Below are 22994 nucleotides of genomic sequence, written 5' to 3' on the forward strand. Positions count from 1 at the left end.
CGTACTCGTACTCGCAAACGAGCCTCCGATACTAAACATCCGATACCGTGTGCCTAGTGCACGTTGCTGCATTAACGCAGGGATTTTCAACCCGGGGCGGACTGCGAGATTTTTTTACTTCTAAAACTAAAGCAATTCATTTTTCACCCACGGGAGACAGACTGAATTATTCTCACTGACCACGCTCATAAATAAACACCAGCTACTACAGAACATTCTGTGTGACTCTCTTACATTAAAAAGCTTCATTAAAAAGCTTCATTAAACTGCTATTACCACAGATCTGTAACCGAGTCAGACTCGTTCCGTCTAAGGAGCTAAAAGTTTTCTAAAAGTTCAGCAGATGATCCTGAACTAACGAATTTGGTAATGAATAAACTTTTGCCTCGGATTGGCTCTGTAACGTCTTCTGTTCTCATCTAGTACATTACAAGTAAGAACCGCTCACGATTTACCAAAGTGAACCAGGAGTTTATATAACGTGCTGATAGAATCGACTCAGATGTGACCGGGTTGAATTATCTTTTTAAAGTAAATATTACAATCAGCAAAATTACATCGTAAGAGCTTTAACGATGGTTTCTGCACGATGGTTGATGAATGGTGATGCGATGGTTGGTGCTTCGTAGCTCAAAGTCTGGATCAATCCACTGAGCTGTTAACTTAACATGATCTTTATATATCACACGATCGGATCGGCTACTTTTAGGAAATATCGCCGATAGCATATTTTGATTAAAAATCGGCCGATACCGATTCGTAGCCGATCGATCGTCCCATCTCTAGTATCGATGCATCCCTAGTTTCAACCTTACTAAGTCGTGGCCACGCGATATTAACGCATTCCCACGACTTAATTCTCTCGTTCCCACGCGTTAATAATGCGTGGCCACGACTTAATAAGATAAAAAATTTTTTTTTTTTTTAGGGGATGTCACCTTAGGGGCTCCGTAGCTCCCTGACTCGATTCCAATGAATAATTAGTTTGAAAAGAGTCGTTTCTGACTCATTGATTCAGTTTCTGTGTTTGTTTGTTTATTAGGATTTTAACGTCATGTTTTTACACTTTGGTTACATTCATGACAGGAACGGTAGTTACTCATTACACAAGGTTCTTCAGTTCACAAGGTTATATCGAACACAGTCTTGGACAATTTAGTAACTTCAATTCACCTCACTTGCATGTCTTTGGACTGTGGGAGGAAACCGGAGCACCCGGAGTAAACCCACGCAGACACGGGGAGAACTTGCAACAAACTCCAAAGGACCCGGACCGCCCCACCTGGGGTTTGAACCCAGGACCTTCTTGCTGTGAGGCGACAGTGCTACCCACTGTGTGTGTGTGTGTGTGTGTGTGTGTGTGTGTGTGTGTGTGTGTGTGTGTCATTCATTCATTCATTCATTCATTCATTCATTCATTTATGTCTATCAGACACTTCATCCAGGCCATTATTATGATGGACGCCTCCCAGAAAAGATTTTCGGACCGTGTGATCATCGCACCAGAGAAAGATCGTCCGATCTGGCAGGCCACAAGGGCGTCACATTATGTCTACAAGCCTTGCATGTGTTTTGAGAGGTCAGGTCAATGATTAACCGGTCAACCAACGACCAGCAAACGCATCAGTGTTCGACTGACATCGGTTTCCTAATTCATGTCCAACAGCTGACGCTTGATTTCAGTTTAGAACGGGGCTGCAAATCTATACAGTGAAATCGTGGCACCACGACCCACCTTCAGTGCACAAGCGCCAACTCCACAATTACTGACTGTAGTCCATGTGTTTCTCTGCATGCTTCGTTAGCCCCTTTCATGCTGTTCTTCAATGGTCAGGACCCCCACAGGACCACCACAGAGCAGGTATTACTTAGGTGGTGGATCTCACATTCTCAGCACTGCACTGACACTGACATGGTGGTGGTGTGTTAGTGTGTGTTGTGCTGGTATGAGTGGATCAGACACAGCAGCGCTGCTGGAGTTTTTAAACACCGTGTCCACTCCCTGTTAGACACCCCTACCTAGTCGGTCCGCCTTGTAGATGTAAAGTCAGAGACGATCGCTCATCTGTTGCTGCTGTTTGAGTCGGTCATCTTGTAGACCTTCATCAGTGGTCACAGGACGCTGCCTGCGGGGCGCTGTTGGCTGGATGTTTTTGGTTGGTGGACTATTCTCAGTCCAGCAGTGACAGTGAGGTGTCTGATCCACTCATACCAGACACCAGGCACAACACACACTAACACACCACCACCATGTCAGTGTCACTGCAGTGCTGAGAATGATCCACTGTGGGGGTCCTGACCATTGAAGAACAGCATGAAAGGGGGCTAACAAAGCATGCAGAGAAACAGATGGACTACAGTCAGTAATTGTAGAACTACAAAGTGCTCCTATATGATAAGTGGAGCTGATAAAATGTTATAACTTTTATATTATCTGTACTTATGACAGTAGAATCAGCCACAGACATGTACAAAGTCCCAGTAATACCGTGAGCTGTCGGAATTTTAAAAATATACCGTGATACAAATCTTTGATCATACCACACAGGCCTAGTTTGGATCTTTAGGTTGTACCTGAACACTTTGATCTTCTCTGTGCTTTATTATTAGCTCGTGGTTTTTGACACATCCTTTTCCTGGTGCACTCGACTCCGACTCTCGAAGGCACCGTGGAGGCGTTTTGCATCACGAGCCAATTAACTCGTCATAGCCGTGCAAAGAGCAGCAGATTTTTTGCATAGTCGAGCTGAACAACCGTTCTCACATTTGAATGTAGGCAACAGAAAAGAGGAAGTCGTCGGACTTCTAGAGAAACGTTCCATTGCGCAATAATGCTATTTCAAGCATTATTTACTTACACGTGGACTAATGACATTTCACAAGAGCGGTCGCCGATAGCTAAAGCAGCGCGGATTGTCAATATCGGTCGCGGGATTCAGAGGAAGGAAAGGATTGTGTGTGATGGTGTCAAGATGTGGATAGAAACGGGATGCAGTTCATGAGTCAGATAAGGCATTCATCCCGTCCAGTCTTATTGTAGGGACTTCCCAAAGCTGTCGGTTCCTGTCTGGCTGTGAGTGTATTAGACATAAAGCGTCTGTCTGAAAACCTACTGAGCTGCCTTGCCTAAATAAACAGGATTCTAATAAAATGTCAATGTTTTAAATTATTTTTTTTATAATTTTTTATTTTTTCCCCTTTAGCGCATCCGATTGTTCAATTTGCATCGTGCTTCCTCTCCGCCTATGCCGAACCCCGCCCTGACCGAGGAGATCGAAGCTAACCCACATCCCCTCCGAAACATGGGCAGCAGCCGGATGCATTGATGAGTGTTGTGCCACCTAGCGTTGCGTGCGGAGAGACTCCCCCTAAGGGCACCCTTGCTCATCTCTGTGCGGGCGCCTCTGATCAGCCGGCAGAGGTCGCAATCGCATCCTGACAAAGAGACCCACATCCGGTCCCTTGTCCCGCCCCCCAACTGAGCAACCGGCCAATCGTTGCTCATCCAGCCACTCGGCCTCGAACAGAGCTGGATCCGATACGACGTACTCAGAACCCAGCCCCGGTTGCAGCGTGTCTTTTTACCGCCGCGCCACCCGAGCGGCCAAATGTCGACTTATAAGGCGGATCATTTAGACGCACAACTTTACTAAGCCGACGAAGTTAGCCTCGGGCCATTCAAACCAGTGGGCTGAGGTGGCACAACCAGCTAGCATGCCAGATTACGTCTCCCTCCGTGTACCAAAACAGTTGAACTGTCACCGACGAGCCCTAATTTGCAAATACGTTACACTTGTGCACCTTTATACAAATAAAAAATGAGTGAGAATTTATTCACAGTTGTGCCGCACTGAATGCTGGGATTGCCTTCACCGCTAAGTAAGCATCGGATGCCGTTTCGTTATTCAGTCAGATTATCGCTTAGAAATAAGGCACCTCAGTAGGCAGCATTTTAAGGCATCTAAGAATTCGGACAGCCTTCCCAGCTGTGGCATGTGCTAGCCCGTGTGCTAACCCCGGGTGCAACCGAATTGAGTATATCCAAGTGTAGATAACGCATGGGTCAGCCATTGTACGACACCCCTGGAGCCGAGAGAGTTAAGGGCCACGCTCAGGGACCCGACAGTGGCGGCATGGCCACTGTTCAGTGATAACCACTAGGCTTCCATTGTTAAGCAGGGGCATGTGCTAGCCTTTGCGCTAACTCTGGGTGCAACCAACAAAGTTTGCGTATATCCAAATGAAACTCTAATACTCTTCAGCATGTCCCAGCTTGTTTGGATGCTGGGGTCAGAGCGCAGGGTCAGCCATCGTACGACACAAGGGCCCATCAGTAGCTGCACGGCACGGCCGGGATTCGAACCCACAACCTTTCGATTTATTCATGTCACATTACAGTGGCTTAGTGGGTAGCACTATCGCCCCACAGCAAGAAGGTCCTATGGTTCGATCCCTAGGCGGGGGCGGTCTGGGTCTTTTCTGTGTGGAGTTTGCATGTTCTCCCCGTGCCTGTGTGGGTTTCCTCCCACAGTCCAAAGATGTGCAAGTGATGCTTAAATGTCGTTCCAGAGTAACACTCTTTTATCATCTCTTGCAGTATTGGCACAAAGGATGTTTCAGCTGCGAGGTCTGCAAAATGACTCTAAACATGAAGAACTACAAAGGCTTTGAGAAGAAACCGTACTGCAGCCAGTAAGTCCCTTTTCTTTTCCTGGGTCCTTTAGGTGTGAAGTTTGCATGTTCTCTCCTTGTGTGTGGGTTTCCTCCGGGAGCTCCGGTTTCCTCCCTCAGTCCGAAGACATGCAGTCAGGTTTATTGGAGACACTGACTTGCCCTATAGGGTGTGAATGGGTGTGTCCATATATGTGTGTGTGTGTGTGTCTGCCCTGTGATGGACTGGCGCCCCGTCCAGGGTGTTACCGCGTGCCTTGCGCCCATTGAAAAGCTGGGTTAGGCTCCAGCACCCCCCCTCCCCCGCGACCCTGAATGGATAAGCGGTTAAGACAGTGAGGGAGTGAGTTTGCATGTTCTCCCCAGGTCCGCGTGGGTTTCCTCCGGGAGCTCCGGTTTCCTCCAACAGTCCAAAGACATGCAGTCAGGTAAATTGGAGACACTGAATTGCCCTATAGGCGAATGGGTGTGTCTATATATATATATATATATATATGTGTGTGTGTGTGTGTGTGTGTGTGTGTCTGCCCGGTGATGGACTGGCGCCCCGTCCAGGGTGTTACCGTGTGCCTTGCGCCCATTGAAAAGCTGGGATAGGCTCCAGCACCCCGTGACCCTGAATGGATAAGCGGTTAAGACAGTGAGTGAGTGAGTTTGCATGTTCTCCCCAGGTCCGCGTGGGTTTCCTCCGGGAGCTCCGGTTTCCTCCAACAGTCCAAAGACATGCAGTCAGGTAAATTGGAGACACTGAATTGCCCTATAGGCGAATGGGTGTGTCTATATATATATGTGTGTGTGTGTGTGTCTGCCCGGTGATGGACTGGCGCCCCCGTCCAGGGTGTTACCGCGTGCCTTGCGCCCATTGAAAAGCTGAGTTAGGCTCCAGCACCCCCCCTCCCCCGCGACCCTGAATGGATAAGCGGTTAAGACAGTGAGTGAGTGAGTTTGCATGTTCTCCCCAGGTCCGCGTGGGTTTCCTCCGGGAGCTCCGGTTTCCTCCCACAGTCCAAAGACATGCAGTCAGGTTAATTGGAGACACTGAATTGCGCTATAGGTGAATGGGTGTGTGTGTGTGTCTGCCTGCCCTGTGATGGACTGGCGCCCCGTCCAGGGTGTTACCGCGTGCCTTGCCCCCCCCACTCAAAGTGAGTGAGTTTGCATGTTCTCCCCGTGTCTGTGTGGGTTTCCTCCAACAGTCCAAAGACATTAATTGGAGATACAAAATTGTTAACAACTGTCTTTGACTGTACACTTGAACTGATGAATCTTGGGTAACCAGTAAACACCTGTCCTGTCATGAATGCAACCAACCCAGTTATGTACAAGTGTGTTCCCAGTCTGGCTTCCCTCTCGGATATTCTGGCAACGTTCTTATTATTTTGGCAAGACCCGCACCGGTCTTTTATTCATCCCTCCCAGATGAGCTTCGGTACGAGTCAGTTTCCGTAACAGTTGTTCAACAGATGACGTTCAAACACTCACTCAGTCTGTCATTGTGCACAGTGCAATTCTCACACTAGACCAACCGTGTAGAAGGTTTGGGTGCTCAGGTAGCACAGCACTAAAATACCGGGCCGCACAGAAAGAATAAATAATTAGACACGGGTGTTAATCGTCTCATATCACCCCCAGGTGGAAGCAGCGTCTCGCTGCAGCGGAAAAAGCTCATTCGTGAGCAGTGTAGTTATTCTATTTTAAATCCCCCGCCCCCCCTGCTGGACAGTGAAATTATATCTTGTATGAAACCGGTCCGTTGTGCTGCACTAGACCAGAGCCGACGTCTCGAACCCGCGAGTCCGAATCTCAGCTCTGCTACCAGCAGGCCGGGCGCCAACACGACCAATCGGCTCGTTCGTCAGGGTTCGTCGATGCTGTCTGCACAGAGACATGGGATAACGAGGATCAGTGTGTGACTCTCCGTGCGTGAGACCGAGCCCCATATGAACTCGTCTCAGGCAGGTGAAAAGATGCACACAAAGATGGGGGCGTGTGTTAGTCACGGCTCTCCGTGGGTCAGGAGTGGAGGTCGGCATCAGTAAAGAGGAAGGGAAATGCAGTCAGGTAATTGGATATGACTATAGGGGCCGAGCCAGGATTCGACCCCACAACCTTTCGATTGATAGTCCAAAGTGCTAACCACTAGACTCCTATTGTCCCACTCTGGGTGCAACCAACAGAGTTTGCCTCAGGTCACAGGGGAATTGAGTATGTCCAAATGAAACACTCATACTCTTACTTTAGCATGTCCCAGCTTGTTTGGATGCCGGGGTCAGAGCGCAGGGTCAGCCATCGTACGACGCCCCTGGAGCCGAGGGAGTTAGGGGCCTCGCTCAAGGGCCCAACGGTGGCTGCGCGGCCGAGCCAGGATTCGACCCCACAACCTTTCGATTGATAGTGCAAAGTGCTAACGACTAGGCTTCCATTGTTAATCACGGGCATGTGCTAGCCTGTGTGCTAACTCGGGGGAATCGCGTATATCTAAATCCAAAGGAAACTCTCTATCAGCATGTCCCAGCTTGTTTGGATGCTGGGGTCAGAGCACAGGGTCAGCCATCGTACGACGCCCCTGGAGCCGAGAGAGTTCGGGGCCTCGCTCAAGGGCCCAACAGTGGCTGCACGGCCGAGCCAGGATTCGACCCCACAACCTTTCGATTGATGGTCCAAAATGCCGCAGTATTTATGTCACAGTACAGTGGCTCTGTGAGTGACGAAACGTATCTCTACAACAAACTTGTGTCCAGATCAACTTCGTGGACTGCATCACGCTCCCTCTCCACCAATGCCGATCCCCCGCTCTGATCGAGGAGAACGAAGCTAACCCACGCCCCCTCCGACACATGGGCAGCATGCCGTATGCATCTCATCACCTACACTTCGACGAGCGCAGTGCGGCTCAGCGCTGTGTACGGAGAGAATTGGGGCCTCGCTCACGGGCCCAACAGCGGCTGCACGGCCGAGCCAGGATTCGACCCCACAACCTTTCGATCCAAGGAAGGTCCAAAATGCTCACCACTATGGCTGATCGGTGTACATGTTCATGCGTCACTTCCTCTGCAGTATTTATTGATTTATTCACGTCACAGTACAGTGGCTCGGTGGGTAGCAAGAAGGTCCTGGGTCCGACCCCACAACCTTTCGATCGATGGTCCAAAGTGCCAACCACTAGGCTTTTTTTTTTCCGTACCATTTGACCCTATTCTCTCATTTCACTGGTACCCAGATCATCCTCGATGGTTGTATTCAGATCAGTCTCAGTTCAGCAGGCTCTATTTAGACAGGTTCAATCTGACCTCATTTTTCCTCTGATCCATTTTTGGTCTCGGGCCATTTCATCACAACGTTAAAATAGCGAGCCGAGACGAAGCACAAAGCGCAGGAACGGTGTTACTTAAAAGCCGGCTGGCGCGTGCGTTCTTCCACGCCTATATAAAGAGTTCCCGTGCGCAGGCTCGCAGCTACCCTAGTCACCCACGTGTCACTAGGGCTGGGTATCGCCACTAATTTCCTGGATCGATTCGATTCCGATTCACAAGGTCCCGATTCGATCTTCGATTTCCGATTCAATTTCGATTCAACACATTTAGGCATATTTGAGTTACATTAACAGGTTTTGTTTAAATATGTACAGATGTACAGAGAACGAATATGATAATTGTACAAAGAACACTCATTATTAAAAATATTTGTGTATTTTGTTTACATAAATAATTAATCCAAAACAGAAAACAGTAACATTCATTTTTTATTATTATTTTATATGTCTGACACGCTACAACAGTGTAAATGTAATGTAAACATACACCGGGCTGTTGAACAGCTTATGCCAAGTTTACACGACACGACACTCTGATTAACACCTGGTCGCTGTAATGTTCACACTACACGACTGATCGGCGATGGGGGGTTTTACACTACACCATCTATCACCAGGGGGAATCACAGGCGAGCTTCTCTGCTCTCCAAAACTACGTTCTGTCACGAAAACACACGTGAGAAGTGATGAAAGGTTTAATGATACCACGTCCAAACATGCACATCAACAAGTAGCGAGAGATCAAAGTTTGTGCGCTGATGAAATAAATGAATCCGAGTGGATTTGGCAACACGAGCAGCATGGCTTGTTCTATAGTGAGTTGGAGGTTAATAAATATTTTATTTGTAGAGAACGATCAGGTCAGAAATACTGTAAAACTCGTGTGTGTGCTGATGTATTCTGATAGAAACTATATTGCGCTCCACCACCTGTTTACAACCTCTCCCCTGTGTTTCCCCTCGCTGTTCCTCACATCGATCGAGAGCCGAGTTTTGATCGCAGAGCGAACACCGAGTTCCTCCCGAATCCAGCACCGACCCGTCGCCGAGCGAAAATCAGTGCAAAAAGTTGTGTAGCGGTCATAACCTGAGCTTCTGCCATGCTGAACTGATGTGCAGGTCAGATCTCGTTGCAGGAAAAAACACTGGCTGGTCACGCGAGATTAAAGGGGGTAACGGATCTCCGCGTGCACCGTAAAAAGGGGCGTATCTAAAAGATCGATCTCGCGCCTATATGAATCGATATCGGATCGTTCAAATAAAGATCGATTCGAATCGAAAAATCGATTTTATAAACCCGCCCCTACGTGTCACCCCTCTAGGGTTCGGCCTATTCGCCCGTGAGCCGCTCCTGAAAGTCGTTTCCTCCTCCCCGCTGTTCGGTTTGACCTGTGCTGAATGAGAGGCTTCTGTTAGATGTGAATAAGGCTTTTGTGCACGGCCAGTTTGCTTAACAGTTTTAATCTGCTTTTTTGGGAGGTGAAGCCGCTGTGTAGTCAAACCAGGGAAAGGACCAGAACAACCGTCATGCCTGGGAAAACAGTATCGGGAAACAAAGATAGGTTTTATGTTTTGGGACGGGCTTTCGTTTTATAAAGACGGTGGGCTCAGACAGCGGTTGTCCTTCTCCCTCAGATCCACTGGAGCCGTGTTTGGGCATTTTTCCAGCTTTTACGAATGCCCAGTTGGGATTTCGCTCTGTCCTTGGCCGTAGTGTCTGTGGGTACGAGGGGTTTGATGATACCACGTCCAAAAATGCACGTCAACAAGTAGCGAGAGATCAAAGTGTTTGTGCGCTGACGTGATGAAATCAAGGAGGGAAAATAAATGAATCTGAGTGGATTTGGCAACACGAATAGCACGGATTGTTCTGTAGTGAGTTGGAGGTTAATAAATATTTTTGCAATGTTGGTGTTTTGTTGTTATGTTTTGTAGAGAACGATCAGGTCAGAAATACTGTAAAACGTGTGTGTGTGTGTGCTGATGTATTCTGATAGAAACTATATTATCCCCCTGTCCCACCTGTTTACACTCCTCTCCTGCGTTTCCCCTCGCACCGTATCCTGCGTTCTCATTGGCTGTTCGACATGTCACTCATTCCCAGTCGCACATCTCGGATCAGATATCTGACGTGCTAGAAAACCCGATCCGGTCGGCGAGCGCCGAGCGAAAATCAGGGCAAAAGTCGTGTAGTGTGAACTAAGCGTCTGAGTGTAAGGTTGGGGTATCAACCACCAGCTCAGACTGAAGAAGTCACTTGGATGAGTGACGAAACGTATCTCTACAACACACCTGTGTCCAGATCAACTTTGTGGATTTGTGCACCTGGATTTCGTCCAGTTGCCCGATTGCGTCACGCTCCCTCTCCGCCGATGCCGACCCCCCGCTCTGATTGAGGAGAACGAAGCTAACCCACGCCCCCTCCGACACGTGGGCAGCATGCCGTATGCATCTCATCACCGACACTTTGACGAGCGCAGTGCAGCTCAGCGTTGTGCACGGAGAGACACACCCCGAGAGCACCCTTTTCTCATCTCTGTGCAGGCGCCATCAATCAGCCAGCAGAGGTCGTAATCGCCAGTATTCGCCAGTAATCTCCCACGACGCCTTTGGTTGAAGTCACCAAACGCGGGCCGCTCGTTCCGTCGATCCGATTGATGTAGTTCAGTGACGTCTAATCAATGCGCAGTAGCATTAGCTTTCGTGTAGCGTTATTAGTATTACGACCATGTAACAAGCTCGTAATTTATAGGATCCAGTGATGTACAGGAGCAAAATGTACACAGGACAAAACGTACAAGGTTCTGAACGTGTTTATTTAGCACAGGATGCGTTAGAGCCGATTTTTTGAAAACCTGGGCTTAGACCCTGGTCTCCAAATATGGGCATAACGAGGACTACAGAATGACGCACTCACACTCCTGCACTGACAAAACTTCTTTTCATCTCTTCTGTGTTTACTTGAGCACGATTGCACTACAAAGACAGAATGAACAGCGTCAGGGCTCGGCCCGAGTTTACTTTCGCTTGTACTCCCAAATTCCAGCAGAGAAGGATGATCAGAATGCGGAGGGAGACGTGTTTAAGCAGGTCTTTAGCTGCAGGGATGGTGTAGCTACTGAACCGAAGCTTATTTTCGTTTGCAGTGTTATGTAATAGGGGCGGCACGGTGGCACGGTCGCCTCACAGCAAGAAGGTCCTGGGTTCCATTCCCAGGTGGAGCGGCCCGGGTCCTCTCTGTGTGATGTTCTCCCCTGGGTGGGTAGCACTGTCGCCTCACAGCAAGAAGGTCCTGGGTTCGATTCCGCCTCACAGCAAGAAGGTCCTGGGTTCGATTACGCCTCACAGCAAGAAGGTCCTGGGTTCGATTACACCTCACAGCTAGAAGGTCCTGGGTTCGATTAAGCCTCACAGCAAGAAGGTCCTGGGTTCGATTCCCAGGTGGAGTGGTCCGGGTCCTTTTTGTGTGGAGTTTGCATGTTCTCCCCTGGGTGTGTAGCACTGTCGCCTCACAGCTAGAAGGTCCTGTGTTTGATTACGCCTCACAGCTAGAAGGTCCTGGGTTCGATTACGCCTCACAGCAAGAAGGTCCTGGGTTCGATTACGCCTCACAGCTAGAAGGTCCTGGGTTCGATTAAGCCTCACAGCAAGAAGGTCCTGGGTTCGATTCCCAGGTGGAGTGGTCCGGGTCCTTTTTGTGTGGAGTTTGCATGTTCTCCCCTGGGTGTGTAGCACTGTCGCCTCACAGCTAGAAGGTCCTGTGTTTGATTACGCCTCACAGCTAGAAGGTCCTGGGTTTGATTACGCCTCACAGCTAGAAGGTCCTGGGTTCGATTCCCAGGTGGAGCGGTCCGGGACCTTTATGTGTGGAGTTTGCATGTTCTCCCCTGGGTGGGTAGCACTGCCGCCTCACAGCAAGAAGGTCCTGGGTTCGATTACGCCTCACAGCTAGAAGGTCCTGGGTTCGATTCCGCTTCACAGCTAGAAGGTCCTGGGTTCGATTACGCCTCACAGCTAGAAGGTCCTGCGTTCGATTACGCCTCACAGCTAGAAGGTCCTGCGTTCGATTACGCCTCACAGCTAGAAGGTCCTGCGTTCGATTACGCCTCACAGCTAGAAGGTCCTGGGTTCGATTACGCCTCACAGCTAGAAGGTCCTGCGTTCGATTACGCCTCACAGCTAGAAGGTCCTGGGTTCGATTACGCCTCACAGCTAGAAGGTCCTGGGTTCGATTACGCCTCACAGCTAGAAGGTCCTGGGTTTGATTACGCCTCACAGCTAGAAGGTCCTGGGTTCGATTACGCCTCACAGCTAGAAGGTCCTGCGTTCGATTACGCCTCACAGCTAGAAGGTCCTGGGTTCGATTACGCTTCACAGCAAGAAGGTCCTGGGTTCGATTCCGCCTCACAGCAAGAAGGTCCTGGGTTCGATTCCCAGGTGGAGCGGTCCGGGTCCTTTCTGTGTGGAGTTTGCATGTTCTCCCCTGGGTGTGTAGCACTGTCGCCTCACAGCTAGAAGGTCCTGGGTTCGATTACGCCTCACAGCTAGAAGGTCCTGGGTTCGATTACGCCTCACAGCTAGAAGGTCCTGGGTTTGATTACGCCTCACAGCAAGAAGGTCCTGGGTTCGATTCCCAGGTGGAGTGGTCCGGGACCTTTTTGTGTGGAGTTTGCTTGTTCTCCCCTGGGTGGGTAGCACCGTCGCCTCACAGCTAGAAGGTCCTGGGTTCGATTACGCCTCACAGCTAGAAGGTCCTGGGTTCGATTACGCCTCACAGCTAGAAGGTCCTGCGTTCGATTACGCCTCACAGCTAGAAGGTCCTGGGTTCGATTACGCCTCACAGCTAGAAGGTCCTGCGTTCGATTACGCCTCACAGCTAGAAGGTCCTGGGTTCGATTACGCCTCACAGCTAGAAGGTCCTGGGTTCGATTACGCCTCACAGCAAGAAGGTCCTGGGTTCGATTACGCCTCACAGCTAGAAGGTCCTGCGTTCGATTACGCCTCACAGCTAGAAGGTCCTGGGTTCGATTACGCCTCACAGCTAGAAGGTCCTGCGTTCGATTACGCCTCACAGCTAGAAGGTCCTGGGTTCGATTACGCCTCACAGCTAGAAGGTCCTGGGTTCGATTACGCCTCACAGCTAGAAGGTCCTGGGTTTGATTACGCCTCACAGCTAGAAGGTCCTGGGTTCGATTACGCCTCACAGCTAGAAGGTCCTGCGTTCGATTACGCCTCACAGCTAGAAGGTCCTGGGTTCGATTACGCTTCACAGCAAGAAGGTCCTGGGTTCGATTCCGCCTCACAGCAAGAAGGTCCTGGGTTCGATTCCCAGGTGGAGCGGTCCGGGTCCTTTCTGTGTGGAGTTTGCATGTTCTCCCCTGGGTGTGTAGCACTGTCGCCTCACAGCTAGAAGGTCCTGGGTTCGATTACGCCTCACAGCTAGAAGGTCCTGGGTTCGATTACGCCTCACAGCTAGAAGGTCCTGGGTTTGATTACGCCTCACAGCAAGAAGGTCCTGGGTTCGATTCCCAGGTGGAGTGGTCCGGGACCTTTTTGTGTGGAGTTTGCTTGTTCTCCCCTGGGTGGGTAGCACCGTCGCCTCACAGCTAGAAGGTCCTGGGTTCGATTACGCCTCACAGCTAGAAGGTCCTGGGTTCGATTACGCCTCACAGCTAGAAGGTCCTGCGTTCGATTACGCCTCACAGCTAGAAGGTCCTGGGTTCTATTACGCTTCACAGCTAGAAGGTCCTGGGTTCGATTACGCTTCACAGCTAGAAGGTCCTGGGTTCGATTACGCTTCACAGCTAGAAGGTCCTGGGTTCGATTACGCTTCACAGCTAGAAGGTCCTGGGTTCGATTCCGCTTCACAGCTAGAAGGTCCTGGGTTCGATTACGCTTCACAGCTAGAAGGTCCTGGGTTCGATTACGCTTCACAGCTAGAAGGTCCTGGGTTCGATTCCGCTTCACAGCTAGAAGGTCCTGGGTTCGATTACGCTTCACAGCTAGAAGGTCCTGGGTTCGATTACGCCTCACAGCTAGAAGGTCCTGGGTTCGATTACGCTTCACAGCTAGAAGGTCCTGGGTTCGATTACGCTTCACAGCTAGAAGGTCCTGGGTTCGATTACGCTTCACAGCTAGAAGGTCCTGGGTTCGATTACGCTTCACAGCTAGAAGGTCCTGGGTTCGATTACGCTTCACAGCTAGAAGGTCCTGGGTTCGATTACGCTTCACAGCTAGAAGGTCCTGGGTTCGATTACGCTTCACAGCTAGAAGGTCCTGGGTTCGATTACGCTTCACAGCTAGAAGGTCCTGGGTTCGATTACGCCTCACAGCTAGAAGGTCCTGGGTTCGATTACGCCTCACAGCTAGAAGGTCCTGGGTTTGATTACGCCTCACAGCAAGAAGGTCCTGGGTTCGATTCCCAGGTGGAGTGGTCCGGGACCTTTTTGTGTGGAGTTTGCATGTTCTCCCCTGGGTGGGTAGCACCGTAGCCTCACAGCTAGAAGGTCCTGGGTTCGATTCCCGGGTGGAGCGGCCCGTGTCCTCTCTGTGTGGAGTTTGCATGTTCTCCCCTGCGTGGGTAGCACTGTCGCCTCATAGCAAGAAGGTCCTGGGTTCGATTCCCAGGTGGAGTTCATTCAAATGTGTGCTGGTGCTTATTTGAACGCACTAACCTTTTTTTTAACGTGTGTGTGTGTGTGTGTGTGTGTGTGTGTGTGTGTCAGGCACTACCCCAAGACGAGCTTCACCAGCGTTGCCGACACTCCAGAGAACCTCCGACTCATGCAGCAGAGCAAGGTGCAAAGTCAGGTGGGTAGCGCCGTCTCTTCCGCCTCCGCCCTTCCTGTGGCAGCCCGTCTGTAGTTCTCAACCGATACGAGGAGTCACATGACTACAGTAACGTGTGTAAACTGGTATTTTGAGTGGTGTTTTCTCATACATGCAGATGTAAAGTATAAAGACAAATAAAATCCTGTGTGAAGGATTGTGGAGGCTAGACGGTACTGAATTTAACTTCTTTTTGTCAGTGGCTTTATGTTGTAAATATGAGAAGCAGTGTTGGTATTGCATTCACATACTTGCTTTCACTTTACACTAAAACCACCTCCTTGTTTCTACACTCACTGTCCATTTTATCAGCTCGACTTATCATATAGAAGCACTTTGTAGTTCTACAATTACTGACTGTAGTCCATCTGTTTCTCTGCATGCTTTATTAGCCCCCTTTCATGCTGTTCTTCAATGGTCAGGACCCCCACAGGACCACTACAGAGCAGGTATTATTTAGGTGGTGGATCATTCTCAGCACTGCATTGATATGAGTGGATCAGACACAGCAGCGCTCCTGGAGTTTTTAAATACCGTGTCCACTCACTGTCCACTCTATTAGACACTCCTACCTAGTTGGTCCACCTCGTAGATGTAAAGTCAGAGACGATCGCTCACCTATTGCTGCTGTTTGAGTCGGTCACCTTCTAGAATCTAGACCTTAATCAGTGGTCACAGGACGCTGCCCACGGGGCGCTGTCGGCACACTTATTCTCAGTCCAGCAGTGACAGTGAGGTGTTTAACAGCACACACTAACACACCACCACCATGTCAGTGTCACCGCAGTGCTGAGAATGATCCATCACCCAAATATGACCTTGTCTTCGGTGGTCCTGTGGGCGTCCTGATTATTGAAGAACCAAATTTCAGGTTTGTGTCTAGCGATTTAATGTCTTTCATTCGAGTGCCTCGCGTTTACTGGTTAACTTGCGCCATGAGGCGTCCTAGTGTTAATTAATGAAGAAATGAACTGTGCATAGACTACACAGAGATGATCACGTGTGTAGAGAAGCACTTTCCCTTCGATTATGGAATCCCCAAAGGGACAGAATTACTGTCGCGCTACTGTTACACTAGCAATCCTACGGCAATTCAGTTAGCAATCGGTTAGTCAAAATGCCCAAGACGTCGAAGTCTAAAGCGGCTAGAACACGACTCGGATAACCGAGTCTGGAAAACTCCCGACCACCTCTGTGGACGCAGAAAGGGGCGGGGCAAATTTTCGTACTTAAGACGGAGCCTCACATAGTCGCCGAATGTTCTTGGTTCACATTCAACTATTAACGTAGCCGTGCTGTGTATTCCATCATTCAATTTATGAGTGTAATTTAATGACTGCCGTTCTTCAGGAGAGACGAATTGGGTGTAAAGTGATGCTGTTTCAGCCTTTTGTTCCTCCAACAGTTTCCTCACGCCGTGTCTGCACCACCCTCACCACTACGCCTCACTGATCTGTGAGTCCTGCTGTCACGACGATTAGATCGCTCTGGCAACAGTTTACAACAGACGGGACTGTCCGTAGACCACTGAAGTCGTGCGTCATTCTGTAGTCCTCGTTATGCCCATATTTGGAGACCCGAGTCTAAGTCAGATTTCCTATGGGACAAATGAACGGGGTTTTCAAAGAATCGACTCGAACGCATCCTGTGCTAAATAAACACTGATCCACTCATACCAGCACAACACACACTAACACACCACCACCATGTCAGTGTCAGTGCAGTGCTGAGAATCATCCACCACCTAAATAATACCTGCTCTGTGGTGGTCCTGTGGGAGTCCTGACCATTGAAGAACAGCATGAAAGGGGGCTAACAAAGCATGCAGAGAAACACATGGACTACAGTCAGTAATTGTAGAACTACAAAGTGCTCCTATATGGTAAGTGGAGCTGAAAAAATGGACTGAGTGTAGAAACAAGGAGGTGGTTTTAATGTTATGGCTGATTGGTGTATATATACAGTATATATGTATATATTTTCCATACTGTCCCAACTTTTTCTGACTTGGTGTTGCAGATTGTATCTTTTATGTCATTTGCTAACATTCAAACAATGGCAACGTGTAACTGAAGCTGATTTCTACAGAGGTCACGCTTCATCCAGCGTAAAAACATGAAGGTTTGCAATGCACTTCGACACATTTCTCATTCGCAGTCACTGGCGTCGACTGTGTGTGTGTGTGTGTGTGTGTGTGTGTGTGTGTGTGTGTCATGTGACCTGCTCTACACACACTTCAGAAAACTGTCACTATGTGAACCGGCCCTTTGACTTCCTGCTCCTGCCAATAAACAAATAAACGACGTGTTTTATAATGCAGGGTAATATCCCAGTTCCCGAGGGTAATTTATTTCGTCTGTACATTATTCTCATCACCCAGATACTTCCTGTAAGGTCATACTCCCCATGTAGACGCTTTAACTACCATCTGTTCTTCCTCCGTGTTTCTTCTGCTAACCTCACCCTTCGTTTTCCTGTTTCCCACTGACCTCTTCTGCTTCTGTTTCTCTTTAGTCACTCGCCCTGTTACAATGAATAGCGATCGCTTAACATTTCCGTTAAATGAAGATAAGAACCCCCGACCTTAGATTTAATCCATTGGAGCTTATTATAGGTAACAAAGAGGGGGATTTTGTGTGCTAAGATGCATACACCCATCAGCCATAACATTAAAACCACACTCGCTGTTCATTTTATCAGCTCCACTTACCACATAGATTACTCGAAATACTTTTTTAACCTGCTTTCATGCTGTTCTTCAATGGTCAGGACTAGGGATGCATCGATACCATTTTTTCCCAACCGAGTACGAGTACAAGTACATGCATTTTTGTACTTGCCGATACCGATACCTATTTAGAATACCGAGAAGTGACGAGGGGTTTGATGATACCACGTCCAAAAATGCACGTCAACAAGTAGCGAGAGATCAAAGTGTTTGTGCGCTGACGTGATGAAATCAAGGAGGGAAAATAAATGAATCTGAGTGGATTTGGCAACACGAATAGCACGGATCGTTCTGTAGTGAGTTGGAGGTTAATAAATATTTTTGCAATGTTGGTGTTTTGTTGTTACGTTTTGTAGAGAACGATCAGGTCAGAAATACTGTAAAACGTGTGTGTGTGTGTGTGCTGATGTATTCTGATAGAAACTATATTATCACCCCGTCCCACCTGTTTACACTCCTCTCCTGCGTTTCCCCTCGCACCGTATCCTGCGTTCTCATTGGCTGTTCGACATGTCACTCATTCCCGGTCGCACATCACAGATCAGATATCTGACATGCTAGAAAACTCGATCCGGTCGGCGAGCGCTCGGCGAGCCGGTCAGATCGAGTTGTCGGATAGTTCACACTTAGCGATCGAGAGCCGAGTTTTGATCGCCGAGCGAACGCCGAGTCGCTCCCGAGCCGGCAAATCTAGCGCCGACCAGTCGCCGAGCGGAAATCAGGGCAGAAATCGTGTAGCGTGAACCAGGCATAACGCAGCAACGCGCACTAGGCACACGGTATCGGATGTTTAGTATCGGAGCCTCGTTTGCGAGTACGAGTACAAGTTAATGAGCGCGGTATCGGACAAATACCCGACACCAGTATCGGTACTCATGCATCTCTAGTCAGGACCCCCACAGATCCACCACAGAGGAGGTATTATTTAGGTAGTGGATCATTCTCAGCACTGCACTGACACTGACATGGTGGTGGTGTGTTAGTGTGTGTCCACTCACTGTCCACTGTATTAGACAGTCCTACCTAGTCGGTCCACCTTGTAGATGTAAAGTCAGAGACGATCGCTCATCTATTGCTGCTGTTTGAGTCGGTCATCCTCTAGGACGCTGCCCACGGGGCGCTGTTGGCTGGATAATTTTGGTTGGTGGACTATTCTCAGTCCAGCAGTGACAGTGATGTGTCTGACCCATAGGGAACATAATTAATTATGTAATACACTATCTAGTGCACTATGTAAGGAACACAAATCATCATCTAGTTATACTTTCTAGTGCACTATGTAGGGAACATAAATCCGTTATCTGATATACAATCTAGTGCACTATGTAGGGAACATAAATCCGTTATCTGATATACAATCTAGTGCACTATGTAGGGAACATAAATTCATATCTAAAATACTACCTAGTGCACTATGTAGGGAAGATAAATCCGTTATCTGATATACAATCTAGTGCACTATGTAGGGAACATAAATCTGTTATCTGATATACTATTTAGTGCACTGTGTAGGGAACATAAACCAATTGTCTAATTCACTACCTAGTGCACTACGTAGGGAACATAAATTCATATCTAAAATACTATCTAGTGCACTGTGTAGGGAACGTAAATCCGTGATCTGATATACAATCTAGTGCACTGTGTAGGGAACATAAACCAATTGTCTAATTCACTACCTAGTGCACTATGTAGGGAACATAAATTTATATCTAAAATACTGTCTAGTGCACTATGTAGGGAACATAAATCCGTGATCTGATATACAATCTAGTGCACTATGTAGGGAACCTAAATCCGTTACCTAATACGCTACCTAAAGCATCATGTAAGAAACATAAGTCTATTATCTAGTACACTATCTAGTGCACTAAGTAATGAACATAAATTCTTTTCTAATATACAATCTAGTGCACTACGTAGGGAACATAAATTCATATCTAAAATACTATCTAGTGCACTGTGTAGGGAACGTAAATCCGTGATCTGATATACAATCTAGTGCACTGTGTAGGGAACATAAACCAATTGTCTAATTCACTACCTAGTGCACTACGTAGGGAACATAAATCTTCATCTAGTTATACTTTCTAGTGCACTATGTAGGGAACGTAAATCCGTGATCTGATATACAATCTAGTGCACTGTGTAGGGAACATAAACCAATTGTCTAATTCACTACCTAGTGCACTACGTAGGGAACATAAATCATCATCTAGTTATACTTTCTAGTGCACTATGTAGGGAACGTAAATCCGTGATCTGATATACAATTTAGTGCACTATGTAGGGAACCTAAATCCGTCAACTAATACGCTACCTAAAGCATCATGTAAGAAACATAAGTCTATTATCTAGTACACTATCTAGTGCACTAAGTAAGGAACATAAATTCTTTTCTAATATACCATCTAGTGCACTATGTAGGGAACATAAATCTATTATCTTGCACACTATCTAGTGCACCATGTAGTACACATTAATGTGTTTGTGACGCGAATAGTTAGCAGCTCCTAAAAGTTCTGTTATCACCCATAACTTATGCAAGATTATTCATGAGCACAGACGCTCAGCAACACCACCAGCCCATACAAGCACAAGAACTCCGAACCGGTCGAAACCGCCGCAGACTCCTCATAGCATTCATAGCAGTGCCGTGACTCACCATTTCTGGCATAGCTGTGTGGCATCGGGGGTCTTTCTAGCAACCTCTCTCTATTTAGGGGCTTTGTTTACGGCCCGTGGGAGAGCGAAGCCGGCCCTCCGGGTCAACACGCTCGGCCGCTTCATGGGGAATTTCCGGGACGAGTCAGGAGGGGGGGGATGGGATATCGGTATGGAGAACTTCGGTTAGAAAGAAGAGCGCCTGTGTGCCGCTGACCACACCCCTCCCTTTTACCCCTCCAGCTCTGTCAGGCATGAATGTTTGTGTGTTGGTGTTTATTGAGTCGTTTCCATGCGGTCAGTGTGTTTTGGGAACATCATCAGTAGCTGGTTTGTTGTCGCTCAGGCATACAAAACAATGCAAAAGACTTCCTGCTTAGCACATGCACGCTCGGTAAAGGCTGATTATCACTCGCGTAGCATGCACTAATAATACATCTGCAAGCCTGCAAGGGTTAAACACATCATGACGTTATTGCATAGTGTGCTATAGACCAGAACACACATCTGCACCTCGTTTAAGGCGTCCGAACGTTACCCACTGTCGATACAACTCTAGACTCCAGCGGCAGTAGGGCTAAAACCAGCAGTGCCGCTTTAATGGCGGAAACCGTCACCTCATTGGTGGTTTTCACAAGTGAAGTAGCCGACTGGACGGTGTAACTAAAAAGAGCACGGTACACTGACATCAGTCATTTTTTTTGTTATGTGGATGTGAAGAAGTGTGTGTGTGTGTGTGTAGAACTTTTCATTTTATCAGCTCCACTTTGTAGTTCTACAATTACTGACTGTAGTCCATCTGTTTCTCTGCATGCTTTGTTAGCCCCCTTTCACGCTGTTCTTCAATGGTCAGGACCACTACAGAGCAGGTATTATTTAGGTCGTGGGTCATTCTCAGCACTGCACTGACACGGTGGTGGCGTGTTAGTGTGTGTTGTGCTGGTACTGCTGGACCGAGAATATTCCACCAACCAAAAACATCCAGCCAACAGCGCCCCGTGGGCAGCGTCCCGGATGACCGACTCAAACGGCAGCAGTAGATGAGCGATCGTCTCCGACTTTACGTCTACAAGGTGGACCGACTAGGTAGGCGTGTCTAATAAAGTGGACAGTGAGTGGACACGGTATTTAAAAACTCCAGCAGCATTGCTGTGTCTGATCCACTCATACCAGCACAACACACACTAACACACCACCACCATGTCAGTGTCAGTGCAGTGCTGAGAATGATCCAAAACCCAAATAATACCTGCTCTGTGGTGGTCCTGTGGGGGTCCTGACCATTGAAGAACAGCATGATTGGAGGCTAACGAAGCATGCAGAGAAACAGATGGACTACAGTCAGTAATTGTAGACCTACAAAGTGCTCCTATATGGTAAGTGGAGCTGAAACGAGGTGGTTGTAATGTTATGGCTGATCAGTGTATGTGCATAAGAGTCAGATCACAGACTGATACCAGGACATTCTTCCTCAGGAATTTCTTCTCGAGGGCGCTTTTGGTTTCTGTACCGAGGCCTGCAGCTCTTCAGACGTTCGACTAGTTTGTTTCGTGGCTGAACCAGTCAGATGTGCGGTGCTGGAGGAATTTCGATTAGTCGGCCACTTTGAAGTTTTCTCCCTTTGTGGATAATGGCTCCTGCTGTGGTTCGCTGTAGTCCCAGAGCCTTAGTTAAACTGAAACCAGTATTTAATTCATTTAGTTCGGTCGGTTGATTGATTAACCAAGGGGGGAAATTACTTGATTACATATGACCAGTTGGTGTTGGATAACAGTACTTACTGTAATTAATTACATTTATTTGTTATGCCTTTTAACACAAGAAATGTTAAAACAGAGGTTTTACTACTAATACTACGGAAATACGATTCCGATTCACCAGGTCCCGATTCGATTCGATCTTCGATTTTCGATTTTCGATTCGATTTTCGATCCAATTTCGATTCAACACATTTAGGCATATTTGAGTTACATTAACAGGTTTTGTTTAAATATGTACAGATGTTCAGAGAACGAATATGATAATTGTACAAAGAACACTCATTATTAAAAATATTTGTGTATTTTGTTTACATAAATAATTAATCCAAAACAGAAAACAGTAACATTCAACAGCCAGGTGTATGTTTACATTACATTTACAATGTTGTAGCATGTCAGACAAATGAAATAATAATAAAAAATTAATGTTACTGTTTTCTTCCATTTGTCTGACATGCTACAACATCGTAAATGTAATGTAAACATACACCTGGCTGTTGAACAGCTTATGCCAAGTTTACACGACACGACACTCTGATTAACACCTGGTCACTGTAATGTTCACACTACACGACTGATCGGCGATGGGGGGGTTTTACACTACACCATCCATCACCAGGGGGAATCACGGGCGAGCTCCTCTGGTCTCCAAAACTACGTTCTGTCACGAAAACACACGTGAGAAGTGATGAAAGGTTTAATGATACCACGTCCAAACATGCACATCAACAAGTAGCGAGAGATCAAAGTTTGTGCGCTGATGAAATAAATGAATCTGAGTGGATTTGGCAACACGAGCAGCATGGATCGTTCTGTAGTGAGTTGGAGGTTAATAAATATTTTGTTTTGTAGAGAACGATCTCGCGTGTGCTGATGTATTCTGATAGAAACTATATTGCGCTCCACCACCTGTTTCCAACCTCGCCCCTGTGTTTCCCCTCGCTGTTTCTCACATCGATCGAGAGCCGAGTTTTGATCGCAGAGCGAACACCGAGTTCCTCCCGAATACAGAGCCGAGCGAAAATCAGTGC

General features: G+C 47.8%; 1 protein-coding gene across 1 annotated transcript in view; it reads left to right on the forward strand.

Moving 5' to 3' along the window:
* LOC134321738 (LIM and SH3 domain protein 1-like) overlaps positions 1-22994 on the forward strand; it is a 39299-nt gene that overhangs the window by 4266 nt on the left and 12039 nt on the right. The window contains exons 2-3 of the mRNA XM_063003567.1: positions 4598-4692; positions 14709-14793. Coding sequence (XP_062859637.1) covers positions 4598-4692; positions 14709-14793 — 180 coding nt within the window. The remainder of the gene's footprint in view (positions 1-4597; positions 4693-14708; positions 14794-22994) is intronic.

The sequence above is a fragment of the Trichomycterus rosablanca genome, chromosome 10, assembly GCF_030014385.1.
Source record: "Trichomycterus rosablanca isolate fTriRos1 chromosome 10, fTriRos1.hap1, whole genome shotgun sequence".
NCBI lineage: Eukaryota > Metazoa > Chordata > Actinopteri > Siluriformes > Trichomycteridae > Trichomycterus > Trichomycterus rosablanca.